This window comes from Schistocerca cancellata, chromosome 11, assembly GCF_023864275.1.
Source record: "Schistocerca cancellata isolate TAMUIC-IGC-003103 chromosome 11, iqSchCanc2.1, whole genome shotgun sequence".
NCBI lineage: Eukaryota > Metazoa > Arthropoda > Insecta > Orthoptera > Acrididae > Schistocerca > Schistocerca cancellata.
This window is the reverse complement of record NC_064636.1, coordinates 125,406,848-125,428,249: the sequence shown is the minus strand read 5'-3', so window position 1 is coordinate 125,428,249 and position 21,402 is coordinate 125,406,848. Positions and strand designations below refer to the sequence as shown.

At 42.5% G+C, this 21,402-nt stretch overlaps 1 protein-coding gene across 2 annotated transcripts; it reads right to left on the bottom strand.

Moving 5' to 3' along the window:
• Window positions 1-463: 463 nt before the first annotated feature.
• On the bottom strand, window positions 464-14,735 carry LOC126108602 (ankyrin repeat domain-containing protein 65-like). Of its 2 annotated transcripts, XM_049913904.1 has the most exons (3): window positions 14,589-14,735; window positions 9,620-10,175; window positions 464-1,289 (listed from the first exon to the last, which is right to left on the bottom strand). In XM_049913904.1, the coding sequence occupies exons 2-3, from the start codon at window positions 10,162-10,164 to the stop codon at window positions 809-811; spliced, it is 1,026 nt and encodes a 341-aa protein (XP_049769861.1). In that variant the 5' UTR covers window positions 10,165-10,175; window positions 14,589-14,735; the 3' UTR covers window positions 464-808. The 2 variants fall into 2 exon arrangements, with proteins under 2 accessions (XP_049769861.1, XP_049769860.1); XM_049913903.1 differs by lacking the exon at window positions 14,589-14,735 and having other exon boundaries at window positions 9,620-10,693.
• Window positions 14,736-21,402: the final 6,667 nt, after the last annotated feature.

The following is a 21,402-nucleotide window of genomic DNA, read 5'->3' as shown; positions in this document are numbered from 1 at the left end:
CGCCTGTCTGTCCAGAGTTGCTACAAGTGCTCATCTGACGATAGCTGGATGGAGGAATGCACAGAAGATTGAAAGAAGGGAAATGTTGAAAGCAGTGAGATTTGCCATGGCATCCATACGTGGGGGTGAAGTTAAACACTATCTGTCAGATTGTATCATGTTTCATGTCAGCAGCGTTCCGGCCACATGAAGGTCATGAGATTTCAGATTGTGCTTTGCTTCTCTGTAGTTAAACGTGTACTACTTTTACAATTCCAGATGACCAGCACATAAGCTAATGTGAATAATGCTACCAGTATGACATTATAATAAAATAAACGAGCTATTCCACTATTGCAGCAGATGCAGAAGTAGATACCATGTTATATCAGAGAAACATATTCTTATCTTTTAATCTGGAAAGTTGACTGTGTCCTTTTCTTTTATAAGAATTTACTTTATTTTTATTCTGTTGACAATGGAACTACAGCTGCATTATCACATAGGACCATGAACAATTATCATTCTAACAGTTGTATGATTGTATTGCATTTTATCAAAGTATAGAATTTCTTGTTTAATCATTTGTGTGTCAAGTCTGAATGTGGCAGGCACCTTGCATGAATGGCTGCTTAACTCCAATTGCCTCGCACACCACACAATACAAGTTTATGATAATGACAGCACTGTACATGAGTCCTACTTAAAGGTGAGTGCAAATGATGGACTGTAGAATTCACATTCGCATTCTGTATTTAGAACAAAATCACAAACAAATGTGGAGAGTCATTTCAGCATCATTGCAGAGATGTTTGTTGCACTGAATCCTTCACGATAGCATCTCCAAGAGCTGCTGCTTGCCGTTCTGCCTGGCGATGACCCATGGTTCGTGCCCGTGTGCGTCTCTGGCCTGAGTGTCAGCTCCTGCATCGATCAGCACGGCCGCCACCTTTGTGTGGCCGCATCTTGCTGCACAGTGCAGCGGCGTCCACCCATACTTATCCCTGGCATCGGGGTCAGCAGAGGAGTCCAGCAATCGCCGCGTCACAGCCACATGACCACGTAATGCAGCCCAGTGCAGCGGCGTGTTCTGCCTGCTGTCCCTCACATCCACCTCTGCTCCACCTTCCACCAGACATGTTACTGCTTCCAGGTGTCCCCTCTCAGCTGCCCAGTGCAGAGCAGTCCACATGTCCTCGTCCCTCGCCCCCACTTTCGCCCCTGTCGCGAGAAGCACCCTGAGCTCCTCCACCGCCCCCTCCTTAGCTGCCTGGATCAGTTCTCGGCTACTCTTCTTTCCAGGAAGGCTCCTGCACAAAACATAAAAATTCTCACACCTTCCTGAAAACACACACTTAATAAAGAAAACATAGAACCAAAAATGTATACAAATGACCAACAATAACCCTACTATATTCCCCTTTTATGGTAGAAAACTCGTATATTAAGGTATAGTGGTTCTGTCTTCAACCACCATCCATTAAAAGTTTCCTTATGCAACCTCTCAAGATTTTCATGTGTCAAATTCCGACACGCTGATTCCTCTAACTCACTTTCTTTCAACTTGGTGTGCTGTTTCTTAGCAGTCATTATATCCGCTAAAATAGATGCTTCAGGCAGCTTATACTAGTTCTCAGTGAAACTATCAAAGATTACACACAAAACAATTTACATTTACATGTTAAAGACTTTCCTGACATTAAAGCAAAATTCTTCAAACCTCTTATTGGTAAATTTGGTGACCTTATCAGCAAATCTAGCCAGCTTCAGTTTCACATAAAAGAAATTCATCAAAACATTTTACATGTAACAACGGCATGTAATCTACTACACCTCCATTTTGTGTGTGTTGTGTGTGTGTGTGTGTGTGTGTGTGTGTGTGTGTGTGTGTGTGTGTGTGTGTGTGCAACTGAAGGCTCTAACAGTGTACAGTCTTCTACATGAACATATTTGAAAAAAACAGGGAAACACAGACACACACACACAAAGTTCACTACAGTCATCCTAGAAAAGAATACATACTGTAAAATTCATGTGGCATGTGCTGGTATCTAAAATGTGGCAACTTCCGGACAAACAAAGCGAAAAGATGATATGTACTTTTCTTATTCTGCCAAGAGATTTATTACAACTTATCAACATAATATTCATCTTCCATATGCCCAGATCCATTCTGTTAAAATATCAGATGCACACTAAAATGGTAATAAAACTGTTCCAAATTAAAATAAATCCATGAAATGGAATGAAAAATTAATGAACTCTTACATACATCATGTACTCTCAATGAATAGGGTTTTTGAAAATTTATATAACATTCCATAACCTATCCTATTGAATAATGAGGTAGACAATGTGAATCATGAACAAGTCTACAATATTTAACAGCCTGCAAATCGTGTTGACCCCCATAGTGCTTTACTAGGTCCACCAATGGTTGTGGTGGTGGTGGTGGTGGTGGTGGTGGTGGTAGTGGTGCTTGTGCTCCACTGCCTACCTCTGTTGTGTCCACTGGTTTACAGGGACCAACAGTGGCATTTACTACATAGCAGCAATGTTGCTACTTCATTTTAGAACACAGAGTGCACAGAGATACCAAAATCAAGTTAAAGCATCATGGGACTGTGTATGAATAGACCCTGTTGTTTGGAATCCGAGACTATGGTAAAGAGCAACTAAGTCACTTCATCTGTGTCTACATGTATACCATAAAATGACATATCACGAGTAAGGGCAAAACGACTCATTTTTGCCTGATCAACTGACGTAATAAAACCATTTAAAATATTTACAAATACATTGCAATAGCATTACTAATACAATAAAAGAGCTTGGATCCCAATTCCTACCAAATTTTGGCAGTTTGTTAAAATGTTTGTCAGAAAAACTACATGCTCATCATGGGATAAATAAGCCATGGAAAGGGCCATCAATATAGTAAACAAGAATGAAATTGGCTGATTGAGAGCAGCCAGACAATTTGGTGTATCACAGGTGACTTTCAGAAGGCATGCCACAAACGAAGGGTCAGAGGTTTCGTCTTCATTTGACGAGGGGTTTATGCAGGATATAGTGTCCCAAAGGAACTAGCTTACTAAGCCACAGAACAAAATAGTATCTCTCACAAATTTAATAAGGAGAAGAAAATTGCTGGCAGGACTGACTGAAAGGATTTATGACACACAATCCTGATTTATCTTTAAGGGAGCAGGAAGCTGCTACTTTGGCTCATGCAATGGTATTTAATAAAGTTCAGGTTAACAGATTTTACATGGTATATGAATGTCCCCAATAAAGAAGGAATTTCGCCAGCATGAATTTATCTGTACTTTCATGTGTGGACATGAGTTAAAATTTTTTTGCAATGACTGGAGAAACAAGTGGGAGTACTTACAATTGTTGAAAGGGGGTAGCACATTACAACATTAGCGTGCATGAATTCTGCTGCTAACTTTATACCTCCAGCTTTACTCTACCCCAGAAAAAACCGAAAGAGCAATGAACTGATGGAGTACCTATAAGAACTCTAGAAATAGGGCCAGTAAGTGGATGAATGGCTGGAGAAATTTTTCTAGTTTCATTAAGGTAAGCAAAGAGAATAAAGTGTTTATCACTGATGACGAAAGCTGGAGTCTCAAACATGTTCAAGTGCTGAAATGTGGCAATGAAAATGGAGCTTCTCTATATTGCCTACTATCCCAGTGTAATTGCCAACTTCAGCCAATACACATTATCATTTTTGGACCCATGAAGACCCATTATAATGAAAGTTTCAAACCTCCTAGAATCACACCCAACGTCACCCAGTGCCAAATGCGTTAGCTCTTTGCCACTGCATAAGGTATAGAAGCATGTGTGGTTAATACTATGGATTTCCTAAGGTTGCTTGACTCACTCCAGGTCACACTGTTGCTGCCCTCTCGTTCACCTGCATCACTTAGCTAGCTGAAATGTCCACACACAAAAAGGGAGGCTAAGTCAAGGGAAAGTGAAAGTACCACTCAAGCAGGGCTGGGCTTCAGTTCCTAGTCAGCAGAATCCACCCTCTTTTGCGCAAGGCTAACTATGCAGGGCCTGTGGGTGCCCGGGCACCATTCTACCTCACCACCATCACTGAGTACCTAGCAGCTGAGTGCTAGAAGTGGATGGAATCATAGCCTGCAACAATAAGACATATGTCACCCTGCACCACTTGGACGTGCAATCTGCAACAATAAGATGCGCAACAAGCTGCCCTCTGACATCACCACAGAGGCTTTTGTCCTGCCCAACATCCAAGCCATCCTGTTGCCAAAGGAGAGTGAGAAGAAGGCATAAACGGTGGCCGCCTCTCTGGCTCATGGGACACACAGTGCTGCATGCTCCCGGTATGCAATGGGCTCAGCCGGCAGCTTGGACGAAAACAATCTTCGCCTGTACATGGTGACCTAATTCACATCCACCTAGGCACGACAACGAATATCCCAATTTTCCTGCATGTTCACATGTTTTACAGAATATTTCACCATCTGAAGAGGAGTACTTCCATAAACAGCTTTCAGACTCGTGAAAGATAGCTCTAGATGACTCAAGGCACCATTTGATGAAGTATTTCCAGTTTGTGATGCAGTACAATGCTCATTAAAGACACGTAAAATAACTCTGGTTTCTTCTGGTTATCTGAGCAACTGTACAAACAACAAGCTTCTAGAAGAGAAAGTGCACCAGTGAAAATTAACTGAGGATTGACAGATATTTCGACAAGCTTGCAAAAGAATATAGTTAAGCAGGGTGGAAGCCTATAACTCAGATCTCAGTGCAGATGAAGATGACTGTGTTTGTATGTACTGCACTATCTTCTCCCATTCAAGACCAGGGGAATCGTGCATTAAATATACTTGATGTAAGGTAAGGGCTCACAGTTATGAATTTTGTGAGAAATCTTTTCAGACCTTAGAAATATATGCATGGATATTTATTAAACCCTCAAGAGGTCTTGGCTTAGGGTGTTTACTTTTTCTGAAAATTGTGCACTATCATTTTGTCCCTGTTGTAAGTATAAAATGACACATGGGGATAGTTTCTTGTCTTAATTTTTTCTTAATATTGTAGTTTCATGTTTAATGATTTCTAATCATTTTTGTGTATGTCCTGGATTCTGAAGTGTTTACATAATAAAAAATGATTAAACTTTTTGAATAAAAACAAAACATTAAAATAGTATGTCATTTCTGGAACTGTTCCCTACAGCATTACAGGTCACTAAGGAACCAATGAAAAATGAAGTTCTAGAAAGACAAAGCAAAATGGTTGCTGGAAAAGTGTGAGCATTCAAGATCAAGAGTTAGAAAGGAATTCCATTGTTAAAAGCAGAGCAGAGCAAGGATAGAAACAATATAGTGAAGACCTCTATGAATGAAAGGAACTATCAGATGACATGACACATGAAAAAATGGTCATCAAATAAAAAAACATAGAGGACTCAGTATTAGAACTTAAGAAAAGCTTTGGAATACTTGCACACAAACAAGACAATCTGGTTGGATAATATTACTTTGGAATTTCTATAACGTTTGGTGAAAATGACACCCACATGACTGTTCAAGTTGGTTGCACAACCTATGACAAGGGACATACAAGCAGACCTTCAGAAAAAAATGTCATGCAGATACTATGGAAGCAGGCGAAGGCCAATAAGTGAAGACTTCCACACAATCAGCTTGACAACTCATGCATCCAAATTCATGGCGAGAACAACATACAGTAGAATGGTAAGGAAAATTTAAGATCTATTATATAGTCTGATAAGTTTGGATTTAGGAAAGATAAAGGCCTCAGAGAGGCACTTGCACTTGGTAATGGAAGCAATATTTACCAAAAATAAAGGAATGTTCATTGGATTAGTCTATCTTTAGGAAGCTTTGGCAGTGTAAAATGGTGCAACTCGTAGAAAATCCTGAAAAATAGTTTAATAAATAGTAGAAATGCAGGTAATATATAGTTATATACAATAATCGACAGGGAAAAATAGGAATGGAAGAAAGAGGAACTAATTCAAAATATGCTAGAAATGGTTCACCCTAATCGTTTAAAACGAATATTGAGGTATCACTGCTGCCGCTTAAGAGATTCAGGAATAGAATTAAGATTCAGAATGAAAGGAGTCGCTGATGGTATTGTTATCATTAGCAAAAGTGAGAAAGAATTACCAGAGCGGTTGAATGGAATGAACAGTCTAATAAATACAGCATTAGGATTTAAAATCAAAAGAAAGATGAACGTATTGGGCAGTAGTAGATATAACATTGATAACAAAGTTATGAAAATTAAGGACCACACTAGCAACAAACATAGACATGAGGGACAATGAAAGTTTCTCCAGCAGGGTAATACGACATTCCTCAGAAAACAAGACTACAAATACCAAACACAGACCTTAATCTGTAGAAGAAGTATCTGAGAATGTACATCTGGAGCTGATTAGTGAATGAAAATGAATCGTGGGCTGTGAGAAAAGCAAGAAATTCGGAATGGGAGGCTATAGAAAAATGTGAACTGATAAAGGAACTGTGGAAGTTCTCCACAAAACAGGTGAGGATACTCATATGTGGGAAACTGTGACAAGAAGAAGGGACAGGGTAATAGTATGTTAAGACATCAGGGAATAACAGCCATGGTACTACAGGCAGCAGTATTGTTACTCTCATGTGAAGAAACTTAGTTCCTCCCCCACCCCCATATCTCACATAAACGTAGGTGGTGGTGGTGCTATCAGCACTAAATTTCTTGGAACAGCTAGAAAAGTGATCTATAACGAGTAGAGTTTCTCCTCTGTATGTGTCAATGCTGGGACAGGCTGTTATGAAAAACTGCAGCGGCGCGACCAAGGTGCTCCATATCTTGATGAGCTGAGGCAGAAGAGGCCTTTTCCACTTTCTTCTGATTTGACTCTTTAAGATCGTGTTTATTGTTACCAGTAGATATTTAATTCAGAATTCTAGGAAACTTTCTTCTCTCTCATTCTTTCCAATAATCTTATATTGTCTCTTAACTATGTCTTTTTACCTTCCCCTATTACAGCAAACCAATGATTATTAGATGTTTCTCTCTTTTTACATACAGACATACCTATTCACTATTGTTGTATACTCTCTTCCTGTCACTTTATTTTTTGGGAGTGACATTGGCTTCCAAAACTGAATTATTGTTGCTATTGTTTTGCTAATTATGACACAAATAAATCACTGAACTCTTCAAAATTACTCGTGGGTTGCTATTCAGCGTTGACCTTTTCCTCAACTTCCTCATCCTGTTGATATCATCACATTCCTCTAACAGGCCATCCTTCTTTCCATTTCAATTCGCTGGTCACGTTAAATCTAGATTGTGGCATCATATTTTCTTATTCATATTTCCCAGCCTTCCTACAACTCCCCCCTTTCCCCCTCACCACTCCAATCGAGGATCTTTGGGACTACCTTGCGTGTGCTGTTCATGCCATGGATTCTAAACTGAGAAGCCTAGTGCAGCTGACCTGTCTGTACCTTCCAGAAACTCATTGACTCTCTTCCCACATACGTTCTGCTGCCAAAGGAGCTTATTCAGGCCTTTGACAGGTTGTCACATTAATACGATTAGATAGTATCTTCATGGGTGATGTGTTTCGAAAACAGCTTCTTTAAAGAAAATGTAGAGCAGTTTTAATATATTTCGTGTTTCAAACATGAATTTTCATGTCATGCTAACCAAACAAGAGAGAATCAGGCTGAATTATTAACAATAGGGGCTAGAAGTTAATTATGAATGATCTAGGAAGTGCAGCCAATTTAACCAAAAGAAAAATTTCTATTAAGTAAACAGCACAAAGTATTGCATAAATATTTAAGTCTAGCCAAAAATTTTATTAGCTATCAGACATTCAGGGGAATACATAACTAAGTGGTGTGGAACAAATGGAAGTTAAATATCAGTGACTCTTCAATGCTCTGGTTATCGGAGAAGGTACAGCAGCAGCAATGGGTAGGGTACAGAAAGCCGTCAGCAGCACCCTAACTGAAGGAAATCCTGTGGTATTTACTGGAGAGTTTTGTGAAGATACAGAAAACTTGAAAGACAGGCAGACAAATATGACGCCTTTTCATCAAGGATGCAAGCAAAGCATGTTGACCACTAAACCCCTTCTGTGGGAGTGAGTGTTGCATGTGTTCTGCATGATGGCTGAACAGAGAGAAACAATATGGGGAGACTCCACACTGTATGGGAGCACCCAGAGCTGCCGTTAGGCCTGGGTTCTTATCCTTTGAGCTGGTCACAGGTTGCATGCATAATGATGAACCTCACATGGGTGCACAGACGCTCACTTCACCTTTTCTGCGAATCTTCTATACAAGCCATTAATGAGAAACTGTACGCAGCGTGACACTATTGCTAGGTATTTTACTGCAAGTAGCACTTGCAGAAGACACACTAAACCGCTTTAAACTCTACTTTATGCAAACAGAATTTTAGTGACCTGTACAGTGCACAGAATGAGGCCTGAGGCAGAGCTCGTCTTGGCCCCAAACTAGACACATCACTGCTTCGGCTTATGTGCTGAGCAACACATCTTTGTACCCACAGCAAAATGACTGATGCTGTATACAAAGGGTTTGTACCTTTGTTGAGATACCTGATGCAGAAAGCTATAGGGCAACGTTTTGTACACATGCAATTTAACAGTGATAACAAATAAGGAGGGACTGTTTAAAGGTCAAAATTTTTGAAGCTATGAAAACTTGGGCTATTTCATGACATCTGCTGGTAAACACTTAAATTTAGAGATATGTCTGAACGTGACAATACCGCCTATTGGCTTCTGTCTCTGGTTCTTTGGCCGATGTTCGTCTGATGATTTTACTGATGTTACGGCAGCATGAGTGGTTGGCATTGTCAAAGCTTCACCCTCCATTGCTGGTGATGAACTGGAGTCGAGGTCACAGCGACAGACTATATGTACCTGTTGTACCAATGTCTGAGGGCTTTTCCGCGGTCATTTCCGGTGCAGTTATACTCTTACTACCTGCGACGGTCATTCGCTGCATTACAGGAATCCAGGATCCGTTTACCTTAAGGCTTTCCGCTTTCTTGTTGAAGCCATTCACGTGTTTTTTATACTTCTACATCTTCTCTGAATAAGCGGCTGATTTCTCAAGCTGGCCCAACCTGCAACGTCTCTTATGTTCTTTCATCCTGGTAATGATTGATCGTCCAGTCATCCCGTCTGTGGCAGCGAGGTGGGCTCCAGTTCACCACTGGCAGTGGAGGGTGAAGCTTTGACAATGTCAGCCACTCGTGCTGGTGAAACTTCAGTAAAATCATCAGACGAACATTGGCCAAAGAACCCGAGATAGAAGCCAGTAGGCAGTTTGTCAACAAGTGGCGACGAAAGCCTTAACAATTCTCTTTGAATCTGGCAGGCAACAAAAGTATTCTGAGGTACCAGCAAATGGCTGCTGTAGGAATCAATGAAGCTGCATTTTACAGGACAGAGACATCTATACAAACTCAGTGGCAAACATTATAGCCTTGAACTGACACACACACACACACACACACAGATATGGGGACAGAGTTTCACACTTAAGAATGGGAAGTGCAGGTGATGATCTTGCCTCGCACTTACCTGGTTTCTGTTAGTGGCCCACCGAGCAACTGACTCACTTTGACCACCTCATCAGGGTGGTTGAGGACTGCATGGGCCCAACCCGCTGTGGCAAACACCAGCGAGTTGGCTTTTATGAAGGCGACAGCGACCTCTGCGAGGCTGGGACAGGAGTGCCTCACTGCCAGCACCGCCGTGCGCGCCGCGTTCTCTGCTGACAGCTGACTGGCCAGCTGCTCCTCACACTGGACCTTCAGCCCCCACACGCCGTACCTGTCGGCAGCTGCCAGGAGTTGCGGGGCCATGCGGGGCACCTCGGGAGCACAAAGGGAGTACATGTAGGCCAGCAGCTGGTGCAGCACCGGGCCCTCCACGTCGGGGACTGCGACCACACTGCTGCTGGCCTCCGGCGTGTCCTGGCAGAGCATGGCGGCGAACACGGGGCTCCCGCCTGCCAGGACGGCCCTGTGCGCCACCAGCTGTGTGTCGCCGGCCACCAGCGTCACCGTGGCCCCTTCCCCCGCATGCGTAGCAGCAGCCTCTTGCACCTCCTTGGCGGCTGCCATTGTGAATGTTTCTGAAACAAGGCATCAGCGAACAGCCATTTGCCCTTACACAGCACCATAAATTCATGTCTTAGGCGTAGGTGATCTGTGCTCAGCAACAGCGGGTAAATTTCACCCATTACATGTCAATCACAACTGCATGACATCCTTCCCTAGCCACAGGTGATAGCCACGTGTCTTCAACAATACAATATCAAACACCTGTATTTCCCACAAGAAGTCGACAGAAAGGGGTGAAGACACTATTTCTGTAATTTCTAGTCGCTGTACAGTGTTACAAAACAATGAAGGTTTTAAATATGGAGATCAGGAGCAATACAAACAAGGCCTGGAGAATCTATAGCGGTGCTTCACTGAACGACTTACCCTTATAATCACTCCAGGTATTTAGGAAACTGCTAGTAATTACCTTTCCTGTTCGACTCCCAAGTAGAGCGACAGTGAAACAAGTACTAAAATGTAGACTTTCACGGCCGGAAATATCATGTCCATTATAATTATCCGGGCTGTTATGCCGTGGTCGGTTGATGAATTCTGTGTCACTTCCCAACGTTTCGTCTCCGACTGCGGGAGACATCTTCAAGGGGGTCCGTAGCTCGATGGAAGGTCCAACACACCCAGTACAGTCAGTAGCGAGCCATTGGGTGTGTTGGACCTTCCATCGAGCTACGGACCCCCTTGAAGATATCTCCCGCAGTCGGAGCCGAAAGATTGGGAATTGACACAGAATTCATCAACCGACCACGGCATAACAGCCCGAATAATAATAATGGACAGTGAAACAAGTGTCTATATGCCTCCTTATGAGTCCTAATTCCTAGAATATCTTTGGGTCCTTACGCGAAATGTACGTTGGTAGCAGCAGAATCGTTCTGCTGTCAGCTGCCAAAGCCAATTCTCTACATATTCTCAATGGAGTTCCTTGAAAGAACGTCAGCTTCCCCCCAGGGACTGACATTTGAGTTTCCACAGCAGCTTTGTAACATTTTCTTTAAACCTATTGCTATCAAATGTTAGAAGCCTGCCTCAATGTCTTTGATGCCCTTCCTTCAATCCGACCCGGTGACGATCAACACTCACGCTGTACCCAAGAATGAGTCGCATTACTGTTCCATAGACATCTACTTTACAGGTTATTTACACATTCCTACTGAGTACACGCCTTCCCTTCTACCCTACTTACTTGCTCGTTCTATCTCATATCGCTTTGCAGCGTTACTCCAGGATATTTAATCGACGTGACTGTCAAGCAGCACACTTCTAAAGCTGTAGTGGAGCACTACTGGATAGTTTTTCCTACTCATCTGCCATAGCTTACATATTTCTACGTTTAAAGGTAGCTTTCATTCATTAGACAAACAAGAAATTTCGTCAAAGTCACCTTGTACATTGCTAAGTCACTCAAAAACACCACCTTTCCGTACCTCAGCATCATCAGCAAACAGCTGCAGACTGCTGCCCGCCCTGTCTGCCAGCTCATTCATGTATGTGGAGGATCACAGGGGTCCTCTCACACCACCCTGCCGATACCCTTGTCACTGATGAACGCTCTTCATCAAGGACAGCATATTAGATTCTATTACTGAAGAAGTCTTTCAGCCACTCACGTATCTGGGAACCTTTTCTGTTGCTATCTCCATTAACAGGCTGCAGTGCGACAGTTGCAGATACTTTCCGGAAATCTAGGAGTATGGACTACCTTTTGCCCTTCAACCAGAGTTCGCAGTATAATCATGTCAAATGACAAGGCGAGATTCACACATGCAATTATTTCTGAATTTGTGCTGATTTGCATACAGAGGCTCTTAAATAAAGGAAATTTATTTTCTTTGAACTGATAACATGTTCAAGGATTTTACAGCAGACGAATGTTGAGAACATTGATCTGTAATTTTGCAGATTCGTTTTTTGATTCTGGTTATATGGGTGCACTTTCTTCCAGTCGCTTGGAATTTTGTGCTAGACAAGAGATTCGCGACAAATGAAAGCTAAATTAGGGGCCTATGCCGTATATCGGGTGTGTCCAAACATTTTAGCCTAACGGCCACACTGGCTGTTCTGCTAAATCCCAAGAGCAAGACCTGGCTACAGCCTCTAAGTTTTCCTGAGGCCTGATACAAGTATTGCTCTGCTCTCCTCGGTACAATCCAGTTTTTGTGACGCTTATCACTGTCGTCATTCTTTACGAGCTGACAGTGGCACTGCAGTGGCCATTACGCAATGAACAGCTATTATTGCTTGAAATCTGGGAGGGAATAAAATGTGTAAGACTCTGTGAGTAATCACACTGAAGTCGGAAACGAAATATCAAGCAAAAATTGGAAACATTAACGGAAAGGAAGAAAAGCTGTTGAAAGTGTTAAAAACAATATAGCAGGTGGCCTTGGCTGGCTGACTGCAGTAATAGAAATGGATGAGCCTGCCACTGCCACACTCTAAAATACCCAGCCTAAGAGCAAAAGGCGAGAGAAACACAAATGCTGAGAGGATGAATACCAAGTCGAATAGACAGCACCAGACGGGGTAGGGATGAGTTAAAATGCAGGTAGGGTGAAGGGATGGAAGACAAGGCCACATGCCAGTCTTAGACTGAATGTTAAAATCCTCCTCTCGAACACAACTTGTGTAAGTAGGCTGTTTAGGTTTTTATATTGGTAATGCCACGTAGCGCTCTGTATGAAAATCACTGGCTGTGCTGTGTGCAGTCTGTGGCTAGTTTGCATTGTCGTCTGCCATTGTAGTGTTGGGCAACGGCAGCTGGATGTGAACAGCGCGTAGCGTTGCGCAGTTGGAGGTGAGCCGCCAGCAGTGGCGGATGTGGGGAGAGAGATGGCGGAGTTTTCTATTGAACTGCTATATATATTATGACTATTAAGATAAATACATTGTTTGTTCTCTATTAATATCTTTCATTTGCTAACTATACCTATCAGTAGTTAGTGCCTTCCGTAGTTTGAAACTTTTATTCAGCTGGCAGTAGTGGCGCTCGCCGTATTGCAGTAGTTCGAGTAACGGAGATTTTTGTGAGGTAAGTGATTTCTGAAAGGTATATTTTAATGTTAGTCAGGGCCATTCTTTTGTAGGGATTTTTGAAAGTCAGATTGCGTTGCGCTAAAAAATATTGTGTGTCAGTTTAAGCACAGTCATGTATAAATTAAACGGGACGTTTCACTTGAAGCTAGATCGGCTGTTCAGGCACTGTCACCTAACACTGCAGGCAGTGCGCCAGGAAGGTTAAAGGTCTGTCTCAGGGCTGCTAAACCTGGACAGTCCAATAAGATGTCAGACACTCAAGTGTGAACCACAGCGACACTTTGGTGGGTCCTCGCAACGTAGGTGACCGTGAGCCAGCCAAGTATGTCCGATGAGGAGCCAGCAAAGGACGATGCAGTCCTTGTGAAAAGCTCGCATGGAGGACTACCACACATTCGTCGTCTCCTTTACCATTCGTAGCTTATTCAGCAAAGTCAGGGAGCAGCATACTGTATACCAGAACCCGAAAACTTTGCGGCATAATACTGAACCGAAGAACAGATTCCGGTAGGCCGATCTCCAGACTTTACAAGTTGTATATCTGGCTAGACTTTCAGCAAATTCATTTCCCAGGATTCCGACGTGGCCTGGGATCCATAGAGACTGATCGTCCACGTTGTTTGAGGATGTAAACAGACTCTTGGATGACCCTTAGCAAAGGATGGCGATGACAGCACTGGTGGAGAGCTTGTGAGGTGCTCAAGGAATCGCTACAAATGAAGAAGGACTTCTGATGCAGGGGCAGATATGCTCAAGGGCGCGAGAGGAGGCCACCAGCACTGCAGTGGAAACACTGCGGCCATCTTGCAAGGAGCGCTGTTCAGTATGTCGTGCATGAGCGTAAACGAACCCAACATGACCATCAACCTTCGAGCCATCCGTGTATACTGTCACTGAAATGGGTGCACTTCAAGAGAAACAGGCGACAGAGAGCCGCGGGGTGAACCGAGACTTTTGGGACTAGTGAGAGGTCTAGAGGAAGCTGCAGCCGAGGTACAGACCTTGGAGGTGTACGTGAGTGGGCCTGGAAGAGAGGTGGTAGAGGAGAAGACGAGTTCAGACAGAAGGCACCGGACACACAATTTCTGTTCACCTATGGGAAGCATCCAGGTCATTTCGTTGCCACGTTGATAGCCGATGCACGTGCTGCGCTTTACACATTGTTACAACTACTTCTGACAGTGTTAAATGTATGGTGGTGACGTCTTCCGAGGAGTACAAAGGTGCAGTAGTACAGCACCATGTTGTGTTCAACATCTGCCACCCGAAAAGCAAAATGTAATGGACTATTGTGGTTTGTGACTGCTGTTTCTTAGTGAAGATACAGTGAGTTTAGCACTCAGTAATTTAATTTAAATTGCCTTAACGCTAAATTCAGTGCAATTGCTTACTCAGAACCCAATTTTTGCATCAGCTCCGCAAACGGTTGATTCGCAATGTAGCGATTTTTATGAAGATGGTTGCTGGAATTTAATTCTTCCACTCGCACAGTTTGACCAGCTGCAGAAGTTTGCTCATTTCCTTCCCTTCCGCTTTGTTGACCTGTGAAGAAAAATGCTGCTAAATGAAACAGACAAAAATATTTACAAATGTAAATTAAGTTATGAGCAGCATTTGAAGACCTCCTGATGATTTGCACTAGTAAACTTGATTCACAACCATAGACAATTGTGAGTGGTGGTGGTGGTTTGGTTTGTAGGGCGCTCAACATCCATCTTTTTCACATTCTAGTCTCCCCATTTTTTTGAATGATGATGAAATGGTGAGGAGAACATGAACACCCAGTCTCTGGGCAGAAAAAAATCCGCCGATCTAGCCGGTAATCGAACGTGAGACCCCGTGATAGAGAGGTTCCAATACTAACCACTAGACCACGAGCTGTGGACAATTGTAAGTGGGATGTCACAGTTACATAAATTTTATTAATCATAATTACAATGCTTAATTTCATTATGTTTATTGAATTACGTTACTTAGGCACAGTTAAGTTTCAGGAAGTGTCATAATTAATTACAATTAAAGTGTTCATTTACACTATATATATGTCAGTAGTTAATTTGTAGTTTAATTGGTGGTAGAATAAAAGTAACTGATTATTGCACGATTAAGTTTCATCGTAACTTCGCTTAATGAGCATGATGCATTTCTAAATCTCACTCAATTAACCCTCTTTAAGAGCAACAGTTTTACATAGGAATCCATGCAGAATTGGTCAATACGTTCCATTCCGAAAATATAGGTACCCAAAAAGACATAACACAGTAATATAATTTATTTGTAGTACAGTATATCCTGTTTCAGAAGAATGATGTCTCAAGATATTTGTTAATGACTGTGGCTGAAAACTTGTCGACAAAGGGAAATAGCATGTTCATACTTCGCATAGCTACTGTCTTGTGGTTATCTTAAATGAATTCGTGTCAGTTAACGATCAAAAATCCTTGCCCTTGCATCGTAGCAGAAGCAGTCCCAATCTTTGGCGCGAGGCGAATCGCGACCGGTACTTCTGGCTGAACGAAAACAGGCGGCACCGTCGGAGCTTCCATCCACTTCACAGAGCGCGGTGGCCTGCAGGTACGGCTGCCATCCGCCCCTATACGTCAGGACCGTCACTGGTACGGACCTCCCCCTCCCGACACCCCCGACAAGAGGAAATTATGTCCTCATTTTGCAAAATACTCTTAACGAGCTTGGCTGACGTACTGACGCAACACCATGTCTTAGCGCAACACATAAATGCAGCCTCAGTTCCTCTCTATGTCAACAAGTTTATGTTGATAAGATCATCTCACAGATGGCGTTGCATGTTGCGTATCCTCTGTTTCCGATGCAAGCACCTTCTGGATGCAGCACTGTCATTGGAGAAAATACCAGAAATCTCCAGCAGTACGTGGCTGGAACTATACAAGCAGCGCCACACGGAAAAATCGGTCAGTTCCCATTTGCAATCTGATAAGACGGTTCTTCCTAAACGTAATACGAACAACGTGTGGAAATTGGTAATGTATAGTCACGTGTACGGTGACGAAAGTGTTGTCGACTTTTTACCGCCTAATTAGCTTATCACAGCTAAAAAATGTCTGGAAAAAGTGTGTCACTTTTCGAATGATTACACAAGAAAGCGGTCTTTTGTCAAGAAAGGACGTGCAGATCAGGCAGAGCTGAGAGCTTCGTTGCTGTTTCATCTCAGAACTCACGGAGATAATCTAGACGTGAGTCATTACCTTTCTACGAAGAATCTTACCAATAGATTCGCAGTAGCATCGACATCAAAGCCCATGGCTACATTAATGATGAAAGAAGATCCCCAGGATGAATTACTCGTTGCTGCTGCAAAACCAACAGCAGCTTACGAAGTTGTCGCGCATCGTCAGTCCTTCAGTTCTCTTGACTGTGACGTAAAAGTGAATGCTTCAATGTATCCCGACTACAAAGTCGCAGCAAAGCAGACTACAGCCAGACCCAAAGCTATAGCGATTGTTAAAAACATTATCGCACCACACTCCGTGTATGAACGCACAAAACATTTGCAGACAGTTTGATTTTAGAACACTGGCACCGACGCATCAAACCAGGAGGCCGAAAAGGTGTTTCCTTTAGTTGACCACTACTTAGCTGAAACTGATGGAATCCAAAAGAAGCTGTTCAAGTTTGAGTCACGTAATAACGAAACATCGGAGACAATTGCAAAGTTTTCTTGAGACCCTTTAAGACAACTGCAGATTCCATCAGATAAATTAATCGCTTTACTGGAGGCAATACCAATAACTTCGGAGACCATCGACGCGGTCAGCGGAATATTGTTTCACCAAATGAAGGAGCGACTAGGAGACAATGTAGAGGGAACTGGATTGCCTGCCCGTATTCTCCACAGTACTAGTATCAAGCGCTGCTGCAATCTTAACTCTAAACATTGAAACAACCGTCGTGAAAATACGTAATTGTGTTTCAATACACTCTGATGAGGACAAGTAGAGAAAGTTCTGCTTATACGTTGATGTAAATCATCAAACTCTTCTATCTCATTGAAAAGCAAGATGGCTCTTGTTAATGCCCGCAGTTGAGAGAATTCTTAACCTTTGGACAATTTTTTGACGCCAAAGAGGCCACTTAAAATAATTTGATTTTTTCAGTAATCCCACGCGCGAAATTTATTTCACGTTACCACAGTCAAACTTGGCTCTGTTTGAAAAATATATAGAAAACGAGAAGAGTAAAGTCTCGATAATTGAAGTAAGAAATATATTAATTTACACTTAAAGGTATATAAATGAAAGGAAGACAGTCAATTTTACCGGCATGCAAACAAACATGTATTTGAAGAAATTAAAGAATGAGAACCCTAGCCAAGAAATAATTTGATTTCAGAATTTGAACTTGAGACACTAGCTTTCTGTACCATAACATTTGATTAGTGAGAGAGATGGGATAGTTATCTTCATAAAGATCAGGTATTTGATTGGATGACGCCATCTGAAACCACAGATTGCTCGACGATTGAAAACGCTGCTATGTACCTGAATAAAAATTATGTGAATATCTCAGGCGACAATTGTTTTCGGAAATAACATATGAGAGAGAGGTCCGAAGAGCTTTTCGAAACTCAGGGGAATCAAGTGTAAACACTCCGTGGAAGAGAGTTGGATTTACTTTCTTAAGGAAACCCAAAATCCTGAACACAAATGCCGACCACTAGAATCTTGCGAGTATTTTTGTTCTATTCCCGCACCCAAGGCCACTGTGGAAAGAGCATTTTGGCTGACGTCGACCCAGTGCACTGACGAAAGAAGTCGACTGCTGACAGGGACTGTGGAATCAATCTTACAGTGCCAGTTTAACTACAAGCTGACTTGCATGGAGTTTTATAAATACGTAAAGGGAAAAAAGATTTCCTGAAAGAGGTGAAATGTTCAGAAATATGTGGTGTACCAATTATTTCTCTGCAACAAATTACTTGTAAATGTGTTCTAAATAAAAATAATTATAAAACATGAATTTCTTGCTTCATTTCTAGTGTCCTATATGAAGAGTGTCCCGACGAGTCCCAACTAGATGGAGCAATCCTAATCATACAGGAGATCGAATTTCGTACAACATACAGATACAGTCATGAATGTAAGTATGCATGATAAGGGATGCTACGTATATACGAAGGACGCACGGGAATAACGATCGAGGTCCATCAAAATATTAAATTTTATTCGTGATGTCGTCTCAGAAAGGAGTGGAAGTACTGCAATATGTCAAAGTTTTTCGTGAAATCTATCAAGTCAACTGAAAATCCGCGTCGAAGTTTAGATGTACTTGAGAAGAACGATGTTGGTCCATTCGATGCCGGAGAAGAACGACCTCCGCCCTCTGTGGTTCGTATGTGCGCTGCAGCTCCTTGCTACTGGCGTAACAATACTAGACCGTCACTCACACAGTGAGAACCGAGTTCGAATTGTTACGTTGTTTAGTAACAAAGCACAGACAAGTGAAGTGATATGAAATGAAAGCGACAGAAACGCAGGAGGATGAAGAACGTTCTGGTCCTGTGCGGAATGCAGGGAAACCAAGTGCTGAGGTGTATTTCTGGTTCTTCAAAATGATTGTGGACCTCGAGTCACGTTACGGTCACGACTCTATTTACGACTGATATCCTTTTAGAATGTTCCGCTGATGGAAAGGTATAGATTAACGGACGAATTCAATCAAATGGCCTCCTATGTTACGGACAACTCACCTGATATTTCCCTGAATAACTTAATATCCAAGAGTTATGCCTAAATATTCAGAGAAAAATCCTCAAAACCCTGTGTCGTACGAAAGAAACAGACGGATTTTTGTGACAAACCACAGTGTAAGTTTTGTGTACGCCAGAACTGTCATGTTGAGTGTGAGAAATTTAGAGCGACCTAAGATTTATTTACAGATAACGAAAAATACACAACTCAGATTCAAAGTCTCTGAACAAGCAGGAATAGCAACTTGAAATGAACTACGTAAGTGGAAAGCAGGAAACTTTTATGAGAGCAAAAAGTTACGGGCGTTTGAAATCTAAAAAAAAAAAATTGATTACTAAAGCAATGTATGCGGACTACTAGAAGACTCTACCGTTTCGTAAAATTTGAACCAACAAAGCATATTACTGCCGACAGCTACCGTTTTATTCGCTCAATATCCGTTTGCTTTCTTCTGGGCAATCCGTTCTACACATTTCTTCACGTGATCAGAATGAGTAGTACATCCATAAACAACGCCATCTAGTATTTTTCATCAGACAACTTTCGCAGTTTTTTCTGGCAATTAAGATGGCGGACGTCGGAGGAAGAGGACATGATTGTGTAACGTCACGTCGACTACGCGACCATTAGAGACGGAACAAAAGCTGAGGTGAGGAAACGATGGAGAGGGGAAAATGGTCGTGCCCTTCCGAAGGAACCGTATCGGCATTTGCCTTAAGCGATTTAGGGAAATCACGGAAAACCTAAATCGGGATGGCAGGACGTGAGTTTGAACCAGCGTCCTCCCGACGGCGACTCCAGTGTTGTAACCACTGCGCCTACCCCACTCGATGCTGACGTCTTGACGTTTTGAACGCCATGACAACTCCCTTTATTTTTATATCTATGAATAACGCAAATTCAGAATTTCTGAAACTGATACACAACCTCTGAATTTACGCGATGTAATGTACTCTGTAAACGTTAACTATCACAACTGTCAATAAATACTATGTCAAATTATTTAAAGTGCAGTAGCCAAAGAAAGTATATGGGTCATAATAACGACATGTTACCACACAGAAAACTCGCTGTAACATACATTAGGGACGTAATATTAGATAGATAATACATAGATCCTCATATAGCACAACAATAACATCCTACATAGACGTAAGCACAATCTACTGTAATGCTAGGTGGGAAGTACAAAGACGTGCGTATAGTACAACACTTATCTGAAGAGGAACACTTGAAAAAGGCAATTCTGCCGAAACGAGCCCTTTGTGAATCAATGTAATGAACAGGAGTCAAAACATCTGGCAGCTAATTAGTGCAGTTGTAGGAAAACGCCATTTTTACCTTTTGTACACTGCAGTCCCAGTAGAGGAGGTTTTATACTTGTGTCGGAAAAAGCAGGTAACACAAATTCAATTTAGGGTCTAGTTAAACATCCAATACTAATCATGGTGAACAAGCGCCGCAGACACACTGTGCACTACCTCGATTTCCAATAGTTCCACGTAAACCTACCATTCGCGTTGCTGCTAAGTGTATGCAACGGAGCGCGACTCCGATGCACGTGTGTAGTAAGCACCAATACGTAGGCAAGGTATCATCAGTGTGGCATTCCTGTCTCTCCGGTGTGCGTTCGGTAAATGCGAAAACGAGGACTATGTCGATGTTGCCAAACGACTCGACAGGGGACCGACGTGCTGTTATTCTGTTCTTGGCTGCCGAAGGCCAAACAACAGCAGACATCCACTGGAGAATGAGGAATGTGTATGGGGCGGCATGTCTGTTGAAAACGACCACTCTTAGACAAGGGGGGGGGGGAGGGGGAGGAGGGCGTTGCCGCTTCACGGAAAAGCACGTCCCCATATCACAAACGACGTAACGCGGAAGTTACGCCAACAGAAGTGGGAGAGACGACGAGCTGGTCTGACGGGTAATGAACCCCTGTGTTCAAAGGATCGGATCTGGTGTGATCCCTGCCTTTTGTCTAATGATGATGGTAGCGAAATGATGGGATGAAAACGTCGTGATTGTGAGTTTGTGTTTAGTGGCTGAGTGTGTGTATTTCGATGTCTTTAGCTTGTATGATTTGATTAAATGCGTACGTTATAGTTCCTGGTACTTGTCATGATGGGGAATTTGGTTCTGGGGTCAGGTGGATTTTGTCCCAGATTCCTGATGAGTAGGTGGTTGGAGTCTGAGGTTTGGTGGAAGAATTTAATGGACTTCTTTTTGATGATTTCTGGAAGTTTTTGTATACTGTGAGCAGTATAGATGTCTTTGATTCATATCGGCTAGCATCAGCAGCAGTTCTGAAGTATTGGTTTTGAAGTCTGTGTACTTTTGCGATATTGGTATCTGCAGCCATTGACCAGATTTCGGAACCGTAGGTGATGGCTGGTTCAGTGAGGGTTTTGAAAATCTTCTTTTTGGCTTTCATGTTGGACAGCGGTTATATGTACGGGGCGCGCGCTCCCCCTACCCC

Excerpts from the sequence above, each read along its gene's own strand:
- LOC126108602 (XM_049913904.1), bottom strand. The coding sequence starts at position 10,164 with ATGGCAGCCGCCAAGGAGGTGCAAGAGGCTGCTGCTACGCATGCGGGG. Across the intron at positions 1,290-9,619 it reads GGGCCACTAACAGAAACCAG|GAGCCTTCCTGGAAAGAAGA; the intron begins GTAAGTGCGAGG and ends TGTTTTGTGCAG.